Source organism: Diorhabda carinulata, chromosome X (genome assembly GCF_026250575.1).
Source record: "Diorhabda carinulata isolate Delta chromosome X, icDioCari1.1, whole genome shotgun sequence".
Taxonomy (NCBI): domain Eukaryota; kingdom Metazoa; phylum Arthropoda; class Insecta; order Coleoptera; family Chrysomelidae; genus Diorhabda; species Diorhabda carinulata.
In genome coordinates, this window is record NC_079472.1 from 11,768,371 (window position 1) to 11,789,456 (window position 21,086).

General features: G+C 29.6%; 2 protein-coding genes across 4 annotated transcripts; one reads left to right on the forward strand and one right to left on the reverse strand.

The window, feature by feature from the left end:
* Positions 1-735: 735 nt before the first annotated feature.
* Positions 736-10,850, reverse strand: LOC130901953 (centaurin-gamma-1A). Its single transcript, XM_057813675.1, has 14 exons — positions 10,316-10,850; positions 8,390-8,622; positions 7,665-7,806; positions 7,455-7,589; positions 7,189-7,397; positions 5,796-5,966; positions 5,499-5,739; positions 5,176-5,436; positions 4,925-5,119; positions 4,628-4,864; positions 3,709-3,826; positions 1,519-1,718; positions 1,271-1,428; positions 736-1,215 (listed from the first exon to the last, which is right to left on the reverse strand). The coding sequence occupies exons 1-14, from the start codon at positions 10,488-10,490 to the stop codon at positions 934-936; spliced, it is 2,757 nt and encodes a 918-aa protein (XP_057669658.1). The 5' UTR covers positions 10,491-10,850; the 3' UTR covers positions 736-933.
* Positions 9,346-20,586, forward strand: LOC130901956 (angiotensin-converting enzyme-like). 3 transcript variants are annotated; one of them, XM_057813679.1, is made up of 11 exons: positions 9,346-9,543; positions 14,809-15,013; positions 15,413-15,668; positions 15,735-16,067; positions 16,154-16,251; positions 16,460-16,629; positions 16,685-16,809; positions 16,863-16,987; positions 18,617-18,834; positions 18,945-19,261; positions 20,452-20,586. In XM_057813679.1, exons 1-11 carry the CDS (start codon positions 9,500-9,502, stop codon positions 20,514-20,516), a joined length of 1,956 nt encoding a protein of 651 aa, XP_057669662.1. In that variant the 5' UTR covers positions 9,346-9,499; the 3' UTR covers positions 20,517-20,586. The 3 variants fall into 3 exon arrangements, with proteins under 3 accessions (XP_057669662.1, XP_057669663.1, XP_057669664.1); XM_057813680.1 differs by lacking the exon at positions 9,346-9,543 and adding an exon at positions 11,929-12,086; XM_057813681.1 differs by lacking the exon at positions 9,346-9,543 and adding an exon at positions 12,029-14,647.
* Positions 20,587-21,086: the final 500 nt, after the last annotated feature.

Consider the following 21,086-nt stretch of genomic DNA (forward strand, 5'->3'; position numbering starts at 1 on the left):
CTATTGAGTGAAACTACGTTTTGTGTCCTAAAATCCTCGGCGTACACCAAATCAAACATATTAGTCCCATTTTTTTCATTCTATTCTATATAAAATGCATATCTACAAAATATTTTTTGTTCCAAAATTTGAACACGTTTTTAATTCTATGATCCTAGTAATCAAATTAAACCATTTATTCTTTGGTATAAAACTACGTTTCTGGTTCTGTAATCTAAACACTTTTTAGTTCTATGATCTTAGTAATCTATTCAAACCGTTTTTTCTATGATCTATTGTGAAAAACTATTTTTTTAGTTCTATGAACTATGGTAGTTTTATCGAATTTTAATTATGAATCTCAACATATCTTTTGAGATCTACGGTTCTAGTAATTGAATGTTTATTCCATGATTAGTCGCATGTTTTTTTTTAAAATTATTTTTAAATCGTTATTACAGAAATTTATTATTTTATATTAAAATCGAACTTACCTTTGGATTTCTACGATCTCATTAATCAAATAAATCAATTTGTTCAATTAACAGCAGTATAAAATCACACTTTTTTTTCATCACTCAAACCACCATTGAACTATCACTATGTAGAAGTCGAACTTACCTTTCGAGTTCGATGATCGTAAACATCAAATTACTCACCTTGTGTCATAATTGAGCCCAAAACTTTTAGTTCTATGAATCGAGCCGTAGAATATTAAAGGTACATTTGTATCATTTGCACTATAACAGTAAAATATTTATTAAGTGCGTTAAGAATTTTTATATACTTCAAACATACATAACATGTGATAATTCTAAACGTTTACAAAAATGACATGGATGAGTTTAATAAAAATTTTTTTTACATTTCCTTCACTTACTTACATATTTATATATATATATATTTAAAGAAATAAATAGATTATCCATCGAGAGAGGTGAACACGAACCTCTATTAAACATTTGAGGTTAATTTATTATATTGTACGGTAGAAACCGATTGACTGTTGCTATTCTTCCTCCTCGGTATCGTTCCACTAATAGACACGGTCGTAGCTTCGGGACAACCGTAAGAAAGAAGAAGTTCGACGAGGGATTTACATGCCACTGAGGAAACCTCAACATCTTGACTGTTGGTACAAGTTTGAGATTTCGCCGCGGCTATACTGGCCGCGGCTTTCGCGTAAGCCAAACAATTTCGACCGTCTTGGTCGACGCATTTCACATCAGCGTTATTCTAAAACAAAACCGGTTATTTTTTAAATAAAAAACGGTATAATCGTGGGATTTACCCAGAGTAGTAGTTGAGCAACTGCGAGGTTTCCCATTGCGCACGCTAAATGTAAAGGAGTCCTTAAATCCCTCGGACCTACTGTTGTATTCACTTCTTGGACATTAGCCCTTGCTAATACGGTGATTATTCCTTTGATATTCGAAGCGCATACGTAATCTAATCATAAAACGAGAAATTAGTCCAAACTCATAAAAATATTGAGGTTAGAAAATAAATTTAAAGTCATTTTTGTTATTATGTACTTACCAATAAGTTGTTGGCCCAAAGGCATCGTATTGTTTGGTGGTGGTAAGAATTCTTTGTGTTCATATTTGGCTCTTATCCATTTTTCACGTTCCTCTCTCGTAGAATGTGAATTAGGTTTGCAACGGTTTTGAGTTTGAGCCTCCCACACAGAATTAGCTAAAGAATTACCTATAGCTAACATAACTGCCAAATTTCCAGGTCTACAAGTAAATAAAATTCTCTTAATTGTCATATTTTGATGGTCGAGCACCTAATATATCATGTTATCGACTCTAATCTAGAAGAAGCCAACTACCAGAAGATCAACAGGTAAACCTCCAAAGATATGGAGTGAATCATGGACATCGACTTTCCGAGATCAAGACTGAAGAAAACACAGGACAAAGTCCTAAAATAAATGGAAGAAGAAGAGACTCTAACCTAACATGTAGGTACCAATGAAACTTTACGAAGTAGGCAAAAAAATTGGGTTTAATAGATATCAATAGGGAGAAAAACGCCTTTTATTGGCACTCAACCTTTTTGTGTAGCCTCTTTTAGCTATAATTTATGAAAAATGTCAAAAATAGGCACTACGGCGACCCTAACTGGTTTACCCTAGAAAATTTCTACAAAATTTTCAATTGGTTATGAATGTGATATATAAGATAATTATGTTGAATTATACCAGTAGTTCAAATGAACCTAAGAAAAAACCAAATCCTCATCACATATTTGATGTTTTATGCGAAATAACTTTTTGTTAATGTTTGATAAGATGTGTACTATGAAGATTATTTATCAAATCAGTGGTTCCTTTGTCACATATTCTAGATTTTGATTGGGAAATAAATTTTTGGTAAATTTTGTTGATGTATGATGAGTACAGTTATAGAAATAGATCAAAGAACATTGGAAAACAAAACGAATCCTTTGTCATATACTCAAGATTTTCTTCGAAATAAGTTTTTGGCAGTTTTAAATATGATGTGTACAATAAATAGTAACAGTAGTTCAAATGTATCTAAGAAAATCTATATATTTACCCCATATTCAATGTTTTTTGTGAACTGAGTTTTTGTCAATTTTAAATAATGTGTGAATATCAAATATTGTGAATTAAACTAGTAGTTCTAATGTAACAAAGAAATAAATACGATTCCTTAGTCATATATTCAATATTCTACTTGAAGTAAGTTTTTGGCAGTTTTAAATATAATGTCTACAGTAGATAATAGCAGTAGTTCAAATGAATCTAAGAAAAAAACCATATATTTGCCAAATATTCCGTTTTCTGCAAAATAACTTGTTGTGAATGTTAAATGAAACGTGTACGACAAAGATTATAAACCAAATAGTAGTTCCAATAAACCAAAGAAAGAAAAGCGATTCCTGTATCAAGTATTGAAGATTTTTCTTAAAATTAATTACCATCCGTTTCCAAATATGTTCTTTACAATAAGTTATAGAAGTGAATCAATTGAACCTAACAGAAATAACGAATCCTTGCCTATCCATTGAAAAAAACTGGTTTAAGAATTTCAGAAAATGAAAAAAATTAAAAAGGAAGCACCCTAGAGATGCCTTTGGAGGCTGGTTCACACTACAAAGTTTCTTCCATCAGTTATAAATATGTAATATACAATAATTATAATAAATCATAACAGTGGTTCAAATGAGCCTAAACAAAGAACTAAAAAATAACTGTTGGTCAATGTTGAATAAGATGTTTACGACAAGAATACAAATCGAACTAGTAGTTCAGATGAACCAAAGAAAGAAAAACGAATCCATTGTCACACATACAAGATTTTTCTTAAATAGGTTTTCATTCATTCAAAATAACGAACTATACACTAAAATAGAAGCGCTTTGAAGATGCCTTTAAGGCTGGATCACTTCAAAAAGTTCATTTAGTGAATCGAAACTGCCATTTAAGTTTTTTACCATAAAAGAACCAGTTTTTACTGATCCACAAGGATAAAAGAGCATAAAGATCGACGTTTAAGGTTATTAGCCTTCAAATACAGTACTAGGATCATAAAACACGTTTTTTTTATATAAAAAATGATCAAACTGAAAAGAAAATTATAAAATTGAGTTCGGAATATCAAAAACAAAAGGTAACAAAAGAAATCTTGTGTTCCACACATTAATAACAATTTTTTTACGTTATGGTTAATTTGTGGTCATTTTACGTCATCTACTTACGGCCATTCGTCCAAATCCATAGATCTGACTCTTGATATATGAGATCCCAAATTTCTGTGTATACCAGAACATTCGATACACATAAGTACACCTAGATTCAAACTCGCCCAATCGGGATCTACAATAAAAACAGTATTAAATAAATTACTCCAATCAACACTTGATATAGATAAAGTTTAAGTCTAATTGAACACAAATCACTGTCACTGTCAAATTGTGAGCTCGTTCCATCCAATAGTTTGTAATAATTAGACAAAAAAATCAACAGTGCGTATTACTGTACATTATTGGACTGGTTGAAGAAGGGAATAATAAAAATCTGGCCCCATAAGCAGAATAGTCCTCTGTCATGAAAACAACAAAACCTTGCAAAAAATCGATAGAAACCATGCTAAATCTTATCAGTAGTTCAAATGTACCAAAGAAAAAATGATTCAATTACCACCATATTCAAATTTGTCCTATAGTACTAAAAAAATCATAGCAGTAGTTCAAATGTACCACAGAATAAAAACCGATCCATTAACCACGCATTAAAGATTTTCTCTTATTTACACTAAATATGGATGAATAAAGGATGAAGATATTTAAAAGGACCAAATCTACAAAGTATTTACTCACTTGTACCATCGCAATCGACGCAATAACCGTCTCCTTAGATAAATCAAAGCAGTAGTTCAAATGTACCAACGCAATAAACGAATCCATTAACCTCAAATGCAAAATATTCCTCAAAACATCTGTTTGAAAATGACGACAAAGATTGTAAATCGAATCAGTAGTTTAAATGAAATAAAGACCTAAATCCCTAAAACCTCAAATTCAAGAATTACTCGAAATATGTTTTCGAATATGACGATAAAGATTATAAATAGAACGAGTAGTTCAAATGAACCACTGAAGAAGCTGGTTTACTCACTTGGAGCATCGCAATCGACGCAATATCCGTTTCCTTGTACCCTAGCTTTGATCGATTGTATAGTAGAAGCTTCAGCCGGATTATTTCTAGTTTTAAAAGTTTCGTTAAGTTGAAGCGAATTGAGTATCTGTTGTTCTATAACCGTTACCCATTCGTCTCTTTCTTCTGGACCTGAAGCATCGAAATGCCATTGTTTATTATCTAACGAAACTATATAGAATTCGTTTGCGTCTATATCTGTAAAAAAATAATTATTTAAGACTTTTTATCACATTTTTGGGGTTAAATTACACGAACCATCATATTCAGAGTTTTTTACGCCGCTACTTTTCACTCTCCTATGTCTTTTTTTTATATCCGTTTTGGTATTATCTCCGTTTAAGATATTGTTGGTTAAAAATACCATCGATTCGTCTCCGCTATACTGTTTGGTATCAGAATCTTTTAAATCGTAACAATCTGGTGGTATCCTATCCGAAGGTTTCCCTTTACCTACAAAATCGATATTTTTAATAAGAATATGAGCTCTGGGGGTAGTTGTTTCTTACCAGAAAGTGAAATGCCTCCAAGCCCTTCGTTTATACCGATGTGTCCACCACCCGCGATTGTTATAATCGATTTGGATCCTCTAGGTTTCTGTCCGGGTACTTTAACCGTTACATATTGCAAGGAAATCTCTTTACCATGTATATCTTCCATGTAATCATGTAGACTGGGGTGATAGGTTAAACGACCGTCATCACATAACGTCACGTATTTCTTTTTCCATTCTTTATTTAAAGGTTTACTGCTCCTTTTGTATAAATAACCTGAAAATTAAATAATTTGGTACCCAAGAAATTTCTAAAAAAATATTGAGTGACTTATTTACCTTGTTTAATCGGTATGGCTCTTCCACTACCGAAATCACCCCCGTTTTTCAATTTATCTTCACCTTTTTTACTGGGGGTGAATAGATTCGATCTCCGTCTACTTTTTCTGGAAGTCGTCGGTGTGGAATTGGGGGTCGGTAAATCTTTACCATCCTTGGTACTAGTTTGGAGGTTATCTAATGAATGTGGGGCCGCGAATTTCGATAAGTTGTTGTTTTCCACTGTCTGTAATCCCAAACCCTGTAAAAAAATAATTATTAAAGACTTAAATTTGGATATTTCATAAAGATATTTACTTGAGACGAAGCGTGACTACCGATCGTCGATGTAGAAGAATTCCATCTATCATCCGCAGATTTGTAAATCAATTCTTTACTATCTGTGATTTCACGCCGGATAAAATTTGACGTATTCGATTTTAGGGTATGAACTTGACGTAAATCTATCGATTGGATACTTGGTGGATCCTGAAATGGTGTAATATATCACATAAGTAGTTCAAATGTACCAAAAACATATCTTCAGCCACCCTCAGTTACGGTTTTGTCAGTTTAAAATATGATGCACAAGAAAATTGTAATTAGAATAGTCCAAATGTACCAAAAATTAATTCTCAGCTACTCCAAACTAGTTTTTTGTTAATAAAAAAGACCATTTTAATTGAGTAGTTCAGATATATCAAAACAAATCATTAGCTAACCCCAGTTAGGTTTTTGTCAGTTGTGAATATGATATATGAGACAATTGTAATTAGAGTAGTCCAGTTGTACCAAAAATTAATTCTCTGTTACTCCCAATTAGGTTTTTTTACATATGGAAGACAATTATAGTTAGAGTAGCTCGAATATACCAAAAACAAATCCTTCTTTACCCCAAGTTAGGTTTTTGTCTTTTTAGAATATAATATATAAAGCAATCATGATAATTCGTTGAAGTAGTTCAAATAAACACAATACATAATGATTTCTCCATTTCTCATACAAGATTTTTGGTAAAATAAATTCGCTTAAGTACTGAATATGATATGTATAAAAATTATAATGAATCATACAAGTAGTTCAAATGTATCAAATAAAGACGAATCCTTAGCTGAGCACATTATATATATTTTTTCAGTTTTAAATAAGACAAACCATAAGAGTAGTTCAAATGTACAAAAAATAACTTCACTATCTAATAAAGATTTACATTAAAACAAATTTTTTCAAATTTGGAATATGAAGAGCGACTAAACAAGGAAGTTCCAACTAAAATAGAAGTGGAGAATTACCAGTGAAAATATTGAAATACAGAGAAGAAGCAGTGCCTTGAACATAATTAAAGGTTTCAGTTAATATGAATCATCCCAACTTTCAAATATGACATAATACAACAATTATAATGAACCATACAAATAATTCAAATGTACCAACAACAAACGAATCGATAGCCGCCCTTAATTAGGATTTTTCCAGTTTTTATTATGATAAACCGTTGAAGAAGTTCAAATAAACAAAAGAAGTAACGAATTCTTCACTGCACTTAGAAGATTTGATACCAAAGCTATTCGTTCAAAATTTTTAATAAAATAAAAGACTTGTATACTAGAAATATCTAGATTTTTTTATCAATTTGTCAAAATTTATTATAATATATTTTTTTTAAGTTAAAATATCTTCAAAACAATTTCAATTATAAAAATTATCTTACCTTGTGTGAGAGAGTATGATTATGTCCGGGGGACATGTGGGCTTGTGATTGTCCATGCTGCTGGTAACCATTATTGCTTTGTAAATAATTTCTTTGTACAGTTACAGGATTCGGGTAATAATGACTGTTGTTTGGAGTAGAAGGTCTCGAGTTAGTAGGAGTCAAACAAGGTGCCAGAGCGTGTCTTTGTTGTACTATTTTCTGACAAGCTGTAAAAAAATGTATTAATTGGTTATATAAGTAATTATTTATTTTTAGAAAATCACCGTCTTCAAAAACTTTTTCGACGTTGAGTCCATAAGTTGCGCATGTTTCGTAATATGTACATTTCTTTAAATCGTTTGCCAATTTTTTCGCTCTAGAATCATAGATGACTCTTGGATTATTCTCGCTTATTGCATCTGGAAGAAATATTTCATTTATTCCCATACTAAGTAATAGAATAAGGATGAATTTTTTTTATAACAAGAACTCACCTTGAGTCCCAACTAAAATCAAAGGAATTTCCGTTGAATTTCTATATTGAGCCATCTTGGTATAATAATTATATACTGCGTTGAAAGAGGATTCGTTTTCCAGGCTGAAGACGAAAATAACGGCATCAACCCAGGCAGTAAACTGAAATAAATTTCGAATAATTCCTTGTGATAAATCGTTAGAGTAGTTCAAAAGAGCAGAATAAATCCATCACTTTCCATTCAATATTTTGGTTAAAATGAATTTTCTGATGTTTTAAATACGACATAATCAACAATTATAATGAATAAAACAAGTAGTTCAAATGTTTCAACACCTAACGAATACTTAGTCACCCCCAATTAGGCTTATTTAGTTTTTTATATGAGACAATTATGATAAATCGTTGGAGTAGTTCAAATGAATATCACAAATAACAAATCCTACGTGTAATATTTGATTATTAGATTGGATTTGAACAAAAAAATTATGGATTTATTACAGGATATATAAACAAACAGTAGAAAGTTGTGGATTTATCAGTAATGGTCCTACAGTGAATTAAGATTATCACTAATTCATTAATCGATAAAATTGATAAAAATATGACAGTCAATAACTTCCCTAATCAAATAAACTCATAAATTTTATTAAATCACCACAATTTTTGAGAAAAAAGTGAAAATTTCGTATAAAAATCGAAGAAATACTACATCAGATAACTAAATGGATATTTTTAACATACCTGTAATTCTGGCGGTCCTCCTTCATCCCTAATTAAAAGTAGATAACTCTGATTGTCGACAACGATTTCTTTTTTAAAGCGTCCCCCTTCGGGGGACTCTTCTTGCATATAAGATCCGGTAAGATAACGATGAACGAGTGCTGATTTTCCCGATGATAAAGCCCCAACTATACCTAATCGTAAATCCGGTACAGTACGCGATAATGTCCATTCTTGAGAATTCACAAACGAATCTATGAAATTACACAAAAATTTTGAATTACTTTTGTTTATATAACCCATTTTGAGGTTATGATCTACTTTTTTGAATCATCGATTAATCATTTATGACGCCATCTTGATCTAGAGCTTCATCAATTTATAATTTTTGTTAAAAATTGTCATTTTATTTCAAGGTATAATTATATTAATTTAACATAGAACGAGTTATATTATAAAGTAACGTTAAATAAGGTTAGAATTAAAATATAATGGATGTTATATTATATACATATTCAAATGAAAAAAAAAATAGATATATCTTTCATAAAATTCATGTTGCATCAACTCTAGACTTTTATGAATAAATTACACTCGTTTATTAAAATCGATTTATTAATTTTATTTGATAAGAAATTAAAGATATGTTTAACATCGTTATAATGGATTTTAAAAGTTTACACATTAAAAAACACATCAATGTCTAGTCGAAATGTAAATAAAAATTTATGAATCATTTTACAATCTAACGACTTATAATAATAATCGAAAACAAAGGGTGATATTAAAATTCATGTCTGTTATTGACTGACGTCTTGTCAAGTCTGAGGAAAGTCATCAATGCTCATGGTTCCTCCACTTTATTTATAAATATACAACAGTAAAATTATGCAAAATAGACATTTGTATGCGGGTATTGTTTATTTTATTTCCCGTCATTGTTGCTATTTATGTAGTATAAAAAATTTGAGCTCGTTGAAATTAAATGTTACAAATACAGTGTGTACTGAATTCTTGACATAAAATTTATATTTACATAGGAATTTTCAACATTTCAGAGATAAATACGAACGATTAAAAAATATATTAAACAGTTAACAGAGCACGTACATAAAGTTGTGTTGTGATAAAATGAATTTTTTTAAAAAACATAAAAAATGGATTATAATAATTACGTAAGTGAATTGTTGCAAAATGGGGTAAAAAATCTATAAGGGGGAGTCTAAATTTGATTAAAATATTATTCTAATGCTCAAAATTTATTACATATGTCTAGTGATCAAAATTATTTAGTTTTTACATTCAAAATCACTTGTTGATGGTCAAAAATGAATAATAAAAGCATTAGTTTTTAATTTTGTGATTTCACACCAATTATGAGTATTTTTACGCTTTTTTTCGCACTAAATATGATACATGAAGAGTTTCCAAAATTCGGTTTTACTAGAAACTACATATTATTTTCAACTATTAGTTGTAATTACTAGTAAAACTAATTTCATAGAAATGTGACAAAATTTCTGGACATATCTTAAAAATTCATTACATATATATCAACAGAAATACTTTTTGAATCTGTTATGTGAGTAAAAATATGTTCAATCGTAATAAAAATAATTGAAAACCTTTAAAAAACGAAGAGATTATGTCCTACTTGACTATTCTTGATTTAGTTTCTAAATTTTTTAAAAATAAAAAGAATTATGGTTTGTTAACCCAATTCATAATAATGGATTGAAATAAGTGTTATAATGGATTATTTTCATATTTGTTTTCATGGCATTAGATAAGAAATGTTCAATTCAACAAGATAAATATTTTCAATTTGTTTTTCAAATCTTTAGTTTTTGTTGATGCAAATAAATATAATTTGACAATAAGTACTTATAAATACACGTTTAATAATACATTTAACATAATATGAGCATATTTTCACCATTATCTTACCTTCAATACAGACTACATGATCCCTGATTTGTTGGGCAACTACTCCATCAGTTATAACATCAATTAAGTCATATATGGCATAAATACTCGGATGTACACTTTCAAACCTTTGAATTTCTTGTCTAATCGATACTGAATTGTTCATGAAAGGGTGTAAATGAGTACGGGAGTTCATTTCTTATTAAACTAGGACTGATTTTTTTATGGTATAGACGTCATAAATAGAACACTGTCAGTTTCGTTCGTAACACTTAAATTTAAATCGTATTTTAACGAAAATCATCGTTTCCCCGATTCACGGTATATTTACATTATCGGTTTACGAAATTTAAAGCACAAAAACAATTTTTTTTTAATTTAAGGTTAAGTTTTAGACACTTTCCAATTCTCTACACCTTATACTCCCACTTTCTTGTATATACCGTTTGTTTGTGTTTATTCTTTGATCGACAAAAATAGGGTTCGTTCCAATGAACGTATCAGTTGATACCATAGAACTCGAACTTGTGAGTTTTAACTGAAACACGAACGCAACCGAAGTAACTACGATCACAGTAAATTGTAGACAGATCCGGATCTAGAAAGAAATTGTTAGTTTATTGATCCATACGGAAAATAGCTGATAATTGATCCGATTAAATTTATGATGTGAATGGCGTAATTTTGATATTAACATTTGTATATAGGACCAAAACATTGACAGATAAACATAGACAATGAAAAACACGGAGGCGTGTAATTTAATATTAAAACAATTAAAATTATGTGTTGAAAGTACTTAAATTTTATTTTAAAACGATTGAAATGAATAAATATTTTTTTTGATAATCAATTTTTTTAAGTAGAATATATGTCGTAATTTCACACTTTCCTTTGATGCTATTAGAGAACAAATGTATATAAGAATTATAACTTATTGTTATTAATATAATATATAATTCATTATTCGTCATAATTCGTCTTGATTTTAGGTTTTTTTCTATGTAAATCAGTTTCAAATGACAAATAATATAAATGAAGACCGAAGTAGTTCGTAAAGTCAATTCCTCGTGTTATTACAAACTGATTTATATGATGATAGGAAAGAGATATAAAATTAAGACAAATCATCACCAAAAAAACATCTAAAGAGGTCTAAGAAGTAAAAAGTTGAAGAAAATTATTTTATTTTACATTAAATTTGTACTGCATTGTACTGAACGCTTACTAAGTGCGTTCCTGGATTCTTACGTTGTTATCGTTATATATATTAGGTTATGTTTGGTAATATTAGTTCTATGATTACTAGTTCTATTTACAATTGAGAAAATAAAAAAGAAGAAGGAAAGCTATAGATAAATACAGAAGGTCGATAGAATTGATGCTTAGGCTTCTATAGAATGTAATTGCTAATCAAAAAGGACCAATAAAAGTCTTCTTACACGTTTTTTAATCATTATATACCTGATTAACTTCGTTGAAAACAAATAATAACAAGTCAGGAGTTTATTTCTCGAATTTTTTACTTACTTCCAGTCTATCAAATACGTTGTAAAATAATTCAAACATTTCTTCACGGAAATATACATCAAACGTCAAAATTTATTTTATTTATGAAAAAAAAATCTTATTTACATGCTTATTACCTTTAATAATTATAATGTACAACGCTACTGACTTTTGCCGTTAAAACTGGTCTGTTGTTAACTATTTCTTCTTATTATAAATCAGTATTTGAATAAGCACAATCTGTTCAGATAAATTACAGTATGCACCACGAAAATAATCGAAGGTAAGTTGCAAATATATTCACTTGTAACATTTTATAATATCGTGCAAACAAAGAAAATTGTTTCCAATATTATGAGAAAGCAAAACAAAGACTGAATAGTATCGGTAAAATGTATTATCAAATAAATTTAATATCTCGTAGATATTCCATGTTACATGATTCTGGTAAATAATCAAGATTCAATCTTGAGGTCAATATTTTATTTACACGAAATGTTTGTGCGGTCAGTGACTGGCATAAAAGCTAATTTACATTTACAAAATTTATTAATACGATTTCTAGATATTAAAACGAATGTTTTTTCTAAATTATTATAAAATTATAGAGAAAAACAAATATGAAGTTTAGTTAATTATATAGCAACGTGAAACGTTAACTGAAAATCGAATTATTCCAAAACGTAACGAAGTAATAGGTTACTTACATCAGATTTAATAAATATTTTACCGTAATGAGTATTATTATTAATAAATAATGTTTAATTACACAAATTATGAAAGGATGTTAATATTCAATTTATAATGTATGCATAATGTTAAGGGTTTATGTCATTCGCCAGTTTCGTTGTTGCCAAATTTACAACGTTATTATCATGTTGTGGCTTATAAAGTATTATGACGTGTTAGCTTATAACATATAATTACATTGAATGCTATTTAGTATTTTTCCCTACAATGTTTTTTATGAATAATAATGATAATCTTGATTCATTGAAAAGAGAAATAATTTCTAAAACTTAAAATTTTTGTAAAAGAATCGGAAAGGATATCGAATTATTGAAAAACCTTTTCGATTCTTTTCGAAACTCATATAGAATCGTGCGTACTCGTGTAAGATCGTCCTGTCAAATGTTTTGCATATTTCTCGGCCAAAATAGTAGTGCGTGTCACTGTATGGTTCAATTATACAAAGTGTGATTCCTTTAAGTATGAATTGAAATTAAATAATAATAAACAAAACATTTTTTAGCCATTTTTAATAAAAGGGAATATACCTTGCATAAAACGACTTTGTGATAAATATTCATTTTATACACTAAAAAACAAAATTTCAAAACAAATCTGTAACCAGTAGTTTCTAGTACAACCACGTGATCTAATTGTAGTTTCCATCTTGTTTTTTATCGATTACCATCGAGAGTTTCGTGATATGTTTCTTGGTTGTATTTACATGGTTGTCAGATCTGAAATTTTTCTGGAAATTCAAAGAATTTGGGTTTATTGTTAATACACTATTTACAGTGTGCGATATTTGATTTAGAAAAGGAATGTACCTTGCATAAGATGACTTTTTATGGCGATACAGATTTATTTTATACACTGAGAAACAAAATTACTAATAAAAGTGTATACCCAGTAGTTTCTAGTAACACCACGTGATCTAATTGTAGTTTTCATATTTTTTTATTGATTATCATCGAGAGTTTCGTGATATGTTTCTTATTTGTATTTACATGGTTGTCAGATCTGGAATATTTCAGGAAATTCAAAGAATTTGGGTTTATTGTTAATAAACTATTTACAGTGTGCGATATTTAATTTAGAAAAGGAATTTACCTTGCATAAGATGACTTTTTACGGTGATAAAAATTTATTTTCTACACTGAGAAACAAAATTACTAATAAAAGTATATAAACAGTAGTTTCTAGTACCACCACGTGATCTAATTGTTTCCATCTTGTTTTTTATCGATTATCATCGAGAGTCTCGTAATACGTGTTTTAATTATATTTACATCGTTGTCAGATCTGGAGTATTTCTGGAAATTCAAAGAATTTGGATTTTTTGTTAATACACTATTTACAGTGTACGATATTTAATATAGAAAGGGAATTTACCTTGCATAAGATTACTTTTTACGGTGATAAAAATTTATTTTATACACTGAGAAACAAAATTACTAATAAAAGTATATAAACAGTAGTTTCTAGTACCACCACGTGATCTAATTGTTGTTTCCATCTTGTTTTTTATCGATTATCATCGAGAGTTTTGTCATACGTGTTTTAGTAGTATTTACATCGTTGTCATATCTGGAATTTTTCTGGAAATTAATTTTATCATACATTTATAATACGTATATAAAATGAATAGACTATATTTTCGTATTTTGCATACCATTCCACGTTTTCGTCATAAACCTAACCTAAACTATCTATTCTTCTTTTACAAAGACGGGTATATTTTTGTTTTTCACGTTTCTTCTTTTTTTTTATTTAAAGTTATCTATTTGTTATATTGTCTTATTTTGTATCATCGCATCGTCTTTTAATCACTGTTTTATTTGTAGAATTACTGATACGGTTCAGCCGATCCCCCCTGTATATTTCCAATAATATATTTTGAAAACCAATAAATGTCCATTAAAAATCGCGAGGATTATGTTCATAATTTATTAGGCAATAAAATGGTTATAAAATGAAAACACAAACAGCTTTTGAATTAGTTTAAAAAAAGTCGTATAACAAACCGTATATTTACTGTTTTTTTTCGGTTGTTGCTTACACAAGAAGCAGCGAACCTTAGTCAAATTAAAATTCGCAAAAAAAACGATATTATAAGTAAGTAATAGAGATATTTTAGATTTCACAATCATTTTTAAACAACCTTGTAATATATTAAGTAACAAAAACCCACACCATACGTTCAGCTACCGTAGAATGAAATTTTTTTTTTATTTTGCTTGTTATTACCATGAAACTAACCTAATTTTATGTTACAGACTGACAGCTATGGTGGCTGTCGGTGTCATTTTGTATTTCGTTCTATCGGTCCACGCCAAAGATCCGAATATAGAAGAAGAAGAAATTCGCGCTTACAACTTACTGCAAACGATAAATAAGAAGAATGAAGAAAATTCCTATAGATCTTCACTCGCCCAATGGGATTACGAATCTAATATAACGGATGCGAACTTGGAAAAAGCTGTAAGTAACGATCAGAAAAACTATACAGAAAATCTACTGAAATCAATTATTTGTTTCGTAAAATAAGCATCAGCTCACATGAAAAATTATAAAATTTCTCAATTTCAATTATTATGTTACGTTTAGCTTTTTCTCAGTGTAATCTTTTATGACTTTCTTACCGAAAAACTTGGGCGACAGTGCCTTAATTTGAATTTTTACTTGCTGGTATCAGTTCGAACAAAAAAAATTTCTTTTTAAATTATAATGTTACAGTTTAGTTTTTTCTCAGTGTAATCATTACGACTTAAAAAAATTTCACGCCAGTGCAATTTGATTTTTCAGTTTGTCTTAGTTTATCCTTCTATGACTTATCCATTTAATAATATTGGCGTCATTGGTTTGATTTGAATTTTGTAGTTGGCGATATCGGCGGAAGTGGCCGAAAGCGAAAAGGAAGCTTGGCAACAGGTCAAACAATTCAATTGGAAATCTTTCTCGGATTATAACATAAAAAGGCAATTTATGTTTTATTCTGTATTAGGATCATCAGCTTTACCAGAAAACGATTACAAATATTTAAAAAAGAACATCAGCGAAATGGAGGCGATCTATGCGAAAGGAAAAATTTGCGATTATCATAATAAAACTAAATGCGATTTGGCATTAGAACCAGGTATTATGAATCTATCGATTATTAAAAATCGATTATAGAATCGATAAATTAACTGTCATATTTTAGAAATAACGAACATCCTTGCGAATTCTAAAAACGAAGAAGAACTAAAACACGTTTGGATCGAATGGAGAAATACAGTGGGTCGTAAATGTAGAGAAAATTATAAACATTACGTCAAATTATCGAATCAAGCCGCTAAACTTAACGATTTCAATAATCAAGGGGAATATTGGTTATTTAATTATGAAGATCCGGATTTTAAAGATCAAATTGCAAGGTTATGGGATCAGCTGAAACCGTTGTACTTGCAAATTCACGCTTACGTGCGGTATAAACTCAAAGAAAAATACGGGGATGTTGTAACTGAAAAAGGACCGATACCAGCACATTTATTAGGTAAAAATTGTCGATTTTTTAAATGATATTTAAACTGTAGTTGGAAATTGTTTTGGTTTTGATACGAAATTAGGTTAATTTTTAAGGAAATATGTGGGCTCAAACTTGGAGTAACATAGCCAGTTTTACTTTACCTTATCCAGAAGTTGAGGATAGCGATGTAACATCAGAAATGATAAAACAGGTAGTTATATATAAAGGGTGACCCAAAATTAACGCAAGATTTAAGCTTGACGCCATTTATGCAGTGTTGACAATTCTAAAAAAAATTGACAGCTGACAGTTTAGGATAATGTATGAAACGACTTGTCATTGAAATCTTGCATTAATTTTGGGACACCCGTTACAGTTATAAAAATAAAAATAACTATTTGTAATAATTTTTTCGTCAGAATTATACGGTTTTGAAGATGTTCAAAACAGCTGAGGATTTCTTCGTATCTATTAATTTGACGTCTATGCCTCAAAGTTTTTGGGAAAAATCGATTTTAGAAAAACCTACCGATAGAGAATTAGTTTGCCACGCATCCGCTTGGGATTTTTACAACGGAAAAGATTTCAGGTGATTATATCGAAGTTTTCCGGAATATTTTCCATCCACAATTATTTTTTTACAGGATAAAACAGTGCACGGACATTAATATTGAAGATCTGACAACGGCGCATCACGAAATGGGGCATATCGAATATTTTTTGCAGTATAAGGATCAACCGGTTACTTATAGGAGCGGAGCAAATGATGGTATTTAGAAAAAATATTTTTTTTTCTGTTTTTTCGGGATATATAAATTTCAGGTTTTCACGAGGCCGTTGGCGATTTGATTTCGTTGTCGTTTAAATCGACGAAGCATTTGAGAAAGATCGGATTGGTTAACACGAAAACTGACGATCCGAAAATAGTCCTCAATAATTTATATAAGGTAAGTAAATTATTTTTTTCTATCTTTTTCGGGATTTTTCAAACAATTTTTGCAGCGTGATGACAATTTTAATTTCAATAATGAACACCTATATAAAAATGGGAATTTCTACTTCGATCCCTTCAAAACTGTTATTTTGTAACTGGCAGAAGTATAAGAAGAAATTTCCACCTCTATATTGTCATTTCGAAATGAATGTTAATTTTACAGTTTTCTGTTATACCGCTGAATATTTGACGTCTAGGGTTTGCAGTCGAAAGTGTAGATGGCGTAACGTGATTAAGCAAGGATTTTTTATTTTCTTCTTTTTTATATATATTTTTTTTTTCGACTTTTTGTGTACATTCTTTTTTCTTTATTTTTTACGTTCCTTCTTTGTTATTCTTTTTGTTTCTTTTTTTATAGATTTCTAGTTTATCATTATTTTTTTTCTCTGTTTCTTCATTTTTTGTTTTCATTCCTCCTTTTTCTTTCTTTTTTTCTAGGAACTATTTTACCAATTTTTATCTTTCTTTCACTTTTCTCGGTAACTTTTTCGTATTTTTCCATTTCATTTCTTTCTTTCTCTCTAATTTTTTTCTCACTTTTGCTTTCCTTCTTATCAGTATTTTCCTCATTTGTTTTTTCATTGTTGTTACTTTTTTTCTCTGTTTTTCCTATTTTTCTTCTTCTTCTTTCAATTTCATTGTTTTTCTTTCTTTCTTATAATTTTTTCTTCATTTCTATTCTTTTCCTTCCTCATATTTTTCTCATTACTATTTTTCTTCCTCCTTTTTTCTCGTCGTTATTTTTTTTTCTTTGTAGGTTTTTCGTATTTTTTTCTTTTCTTCTTTTAATTTCGTTGGTTTCTTTCTTCCTTATAATTTTTTTACATTTCTCTTTTTTTTTCCTTCCTCATTTATATCTCTTCCTCATATTTTATTCACCATTATTTCTTTCTCCGTTTTTCTCGTTATTTTTTCCTTCATTTCTTTTCTCTTGATAATTTTTTCGAAATTTCCTTGTTATTTTTCTGTACTATTTCTTTCTTCCTTTTCACTTCTATTTCATTCTTTATGTTTCCTTACTCTTTTAATCTCATTTTTCACTTTGTTATTATTCTTTTTTATTTTCTGTTACCGTTCCTTTTTTCTCTAATTTTTTACTAACTTTTCTTTCTTTTTTGTTTCCTCGTTTCTATATTCTTTTCACTTTCTTTTTACTCCTTTCCATTTTTATGTCGTTATTTTTTTTTTCTTTCTTTGCCTTTCTCTCTGTTATTTTCTCAGTCCCTTATTTTTTCTTCCTCTTGTTTTCTTGTATCGTTTTCTCTTTTCCACGTCTTTCTTTCTTCCCCTTTTTTCCAAATAAATGTTTCCTTTTCTTTCTTATTATTTCTTTTTAGCTTTTCTCAATTTTTCCCTATTCCACTTCTCTTTATGTTTTTCTTTCCTTCCTTCTTTTCTCATTATTCCATTTCTTTCTCTTCTTTTTCTTTTTTCTCATCACTATTTTCCTCCTTTATTTTTTCTCGATTGTTATTTATCCATTTTCTCTTTTATTTTCACGTATTTTTTCATTTCTTCTTCTGTTTCACTCTTTTCTTCATTCATGTCTTCCTTTCTTTTTATGTTGAACAACGATTTTCAGATTGGTTTGGACAAAATAGCATTTTTACCGTTCGGATACTTGATCGACCTTTGGAGATGGGACGTTTTCTCCGGAAATACCACATCGGACAATTACAATTGCAAATGGTGGGAATTGAGGGAAAAATATCAAGGTTTGGAACCACCAGTCGATCGATCCGAAGAAGACTTCGACCCCGCAGCCAAATATCACATAGTCGCCGATGTTCCCTACCTCAGGTGAGATTTATTGTAAAAATAATCGATTTTTTCCCTTACAGCACCCCATTTTACCTACATTAGGCCCGTATACCTCGGAATATCGGTCAGTTTGGTTTTTATTTTTACAGGTATTTCATAAGTTTCGTGATCCAGTTCCAATTCCATAGGGCCCTTTGCGAAAAGGCGGGCGAATACGAACCAAACAACGCCAATAAACCCCTCCACGAATGCGACATATACCAAAATACCAACGCAGGAAATTCCCTTAAAAAAATGCTCGCCATGGGCGCCTCGAGACCTTGGCCCGACGCCATGGAAGCCCTAACGGGGCAAAGGAATATGGACGCCGGCGGTCTATTGGAATATTTTAAGCCTCTTCAAGATTGGTTGGAAAAAGAAAATGTTAAAAACGGCGTGTTTATCGGATGGGAAAAAACTAAAAGAGGTAACGATTCTATTTTTTTTTTAATTCGATTCTTAATAACTGTCAAAATTGTCGAAAATAACGCTAATCTAGCTAATATCTCGAATTAGATCGAGATAAATTTATTTCTCTATGATTTTTTTAAGCATCTATGATAATTTACGCGATTTCATGACGTCAACTGATGGATTATTGACAACTAACACGCGTTCTTGAACGCTCCGATTACGTTTTGTTGTGTGTGTGTGTGTAAAGTAGCGTAATTCTTGCTGTTTGTATGAACAAATTCGATTTCTTCTATGCATTCGAATCATCTATAATAATTTATATAATCGAATGATTCGATTGACAGTATAAGCCAACGAAAACGCGTTTTGAAACTACTCAAAAAGAACGCTTCAGTTGCGTTCTGTTGTGTATAACGATTTTTGTTTACACTTATGTCATATCTTTCTAATATATCGTTTCTCTTGCTGTTTTTATAAACAAATTCGATTTCTTCTATGCATTCGAATCATCTATTGTAATTTAATTAATCGAATGATTCTATTGAAAGTATAAGCTAACGAAAGCCACCAACAAAAGTACGTTTAAGAACGATTTAAATCGAACGCGTCCGTCGCGTTTCATTATGTATGTCGACTATAAAAAAAAATACAATTCTCGATGTCAAAGTGGTTATTTCTTCTATGCTTTTCATTCTTCTATAATAATTCATGTCATCCAATTGTCTATAGCAACTGAAACGCGTTCTGGAACTATCCACTTGGTGCATTTTTTTGTATGTCGACAGGATTACCTCTATTGAATTTTATTGTGGTTTTTATAAAATGGCGTATGTTCCAATTTCAGTTTTCAATGTTTTGAAAACAGTTTCCAGTGAACAGTCAGAATTTAAAATTTGAAATGAAACTAAACTCCATAAACGTTATTCTCTATTTTTTTCTAAAAAAATCACTTTTCAGCTCTGTGGTTTCTATAAAACGGAACATACTTTCATGTATATCAAATCGAACATATATGCTGCGTTCATTTGATAACATCAAAGTAGTGCGCTCGTTTCTATATGTCAAATGTCAACCACAGACTTACTTGTGAATCAATGTTATACTATAAATTACTTGATAGTATAATACAATTTTTTGAAAATATAATATAAAAAATAAATAGAAAGGTTTTTTTTATTCTTAAAAGACTTTATTTACTTTTAGTATGTGTTCGAACTCGTCAAGAATTAGAATCAAAGAAACAACAAGAAGAAGAATCTACTGAGTAATAAATGTTTTTCTAATTTTATGTATTATAATTTTTTGGAATTTTATTCTTAATAAATGACTATGATTTAATTGTTTATTATTTATCCTCCCACTATTAATCATTAATTTTAAATAATGGGTTTTTGATAGGAAAACATTTTAAAAGGTTAAAATTGAACTTTTTGTGATGAATTTGGACTCCAAAAGATGAAAATGACAAAATTAAATTTTGTCAAATTGTGTATTGAATTAAATTTAACTATTAGATGAATGAAAGTATTTTAGTTATCAAAGTAATACTAAAAAAATGCAAAAAAAAATAAGAAAAGTATATCAATCCACGGTCTTGTTGAATTTTTAGCAATTCAGCTCAATTTGAGTGATATGACTTCCTTTTGAATTGAAATTATTGCTTTTTTGTTATTTCTATATTTTTTAAATTCTTTTTCATAAATTTTTAATGATTATCCTCACACACAAACTTATATAACGAAAGGTATAAAAGACACAACCTTACCTTCAGCATTTCAATGTTCAAAAATTGGAAAATAGCACTAAGATACAATACAGGCTTAAAAGTATCAGTAAAT

Excerpts from the sequence above, each read along its gene's own strand:
- LOC130901953 (XM_057813675.1), bottom strand. The coding sequence starts at position 10,490 with ATGAACTCCCGTACTCATTTACACCCTTTCATGAACAATTCAGTATCG. Across the intron at positions 8,623-10,315 it reads TCATGTAGTCTGTATTGAAG|ATTCGTTTGTGAATTCTCAA; the intron begins GTAAGATAATGG and ends GTAATTTCATAG. Across the intron at positions 1,719-3,708 it reads ATGGATTTGGACGAATGGCC|ACCTGGAAATTTGGCAGTTA; the intron begins GTAAGTAGATGA and ends ATTTACTTGTAG.
- LOC130901956 (XM_057813679.1), top strand. The coding sequence starts at position 9,500 with ATGAATTTTTTTAAAAAACATAAAAAATGGATTATAATAATTAC. Across the intron at positions 9,544-14,808 it reads AAATGGATTATAATAATTAC|ACTGACAGCTATGGTGGCTG; the intron begins GTAAGTGAATTG and ends TTTATGTTACAG. Across the intron at positions 15,014-15,412 it reads ATGCGAACTTGGAAAAAGCT|TTGGCGATATCGGCGGAAGT; the intron begins GTAAGTAACGAT and ends TGAATTTTGTAG.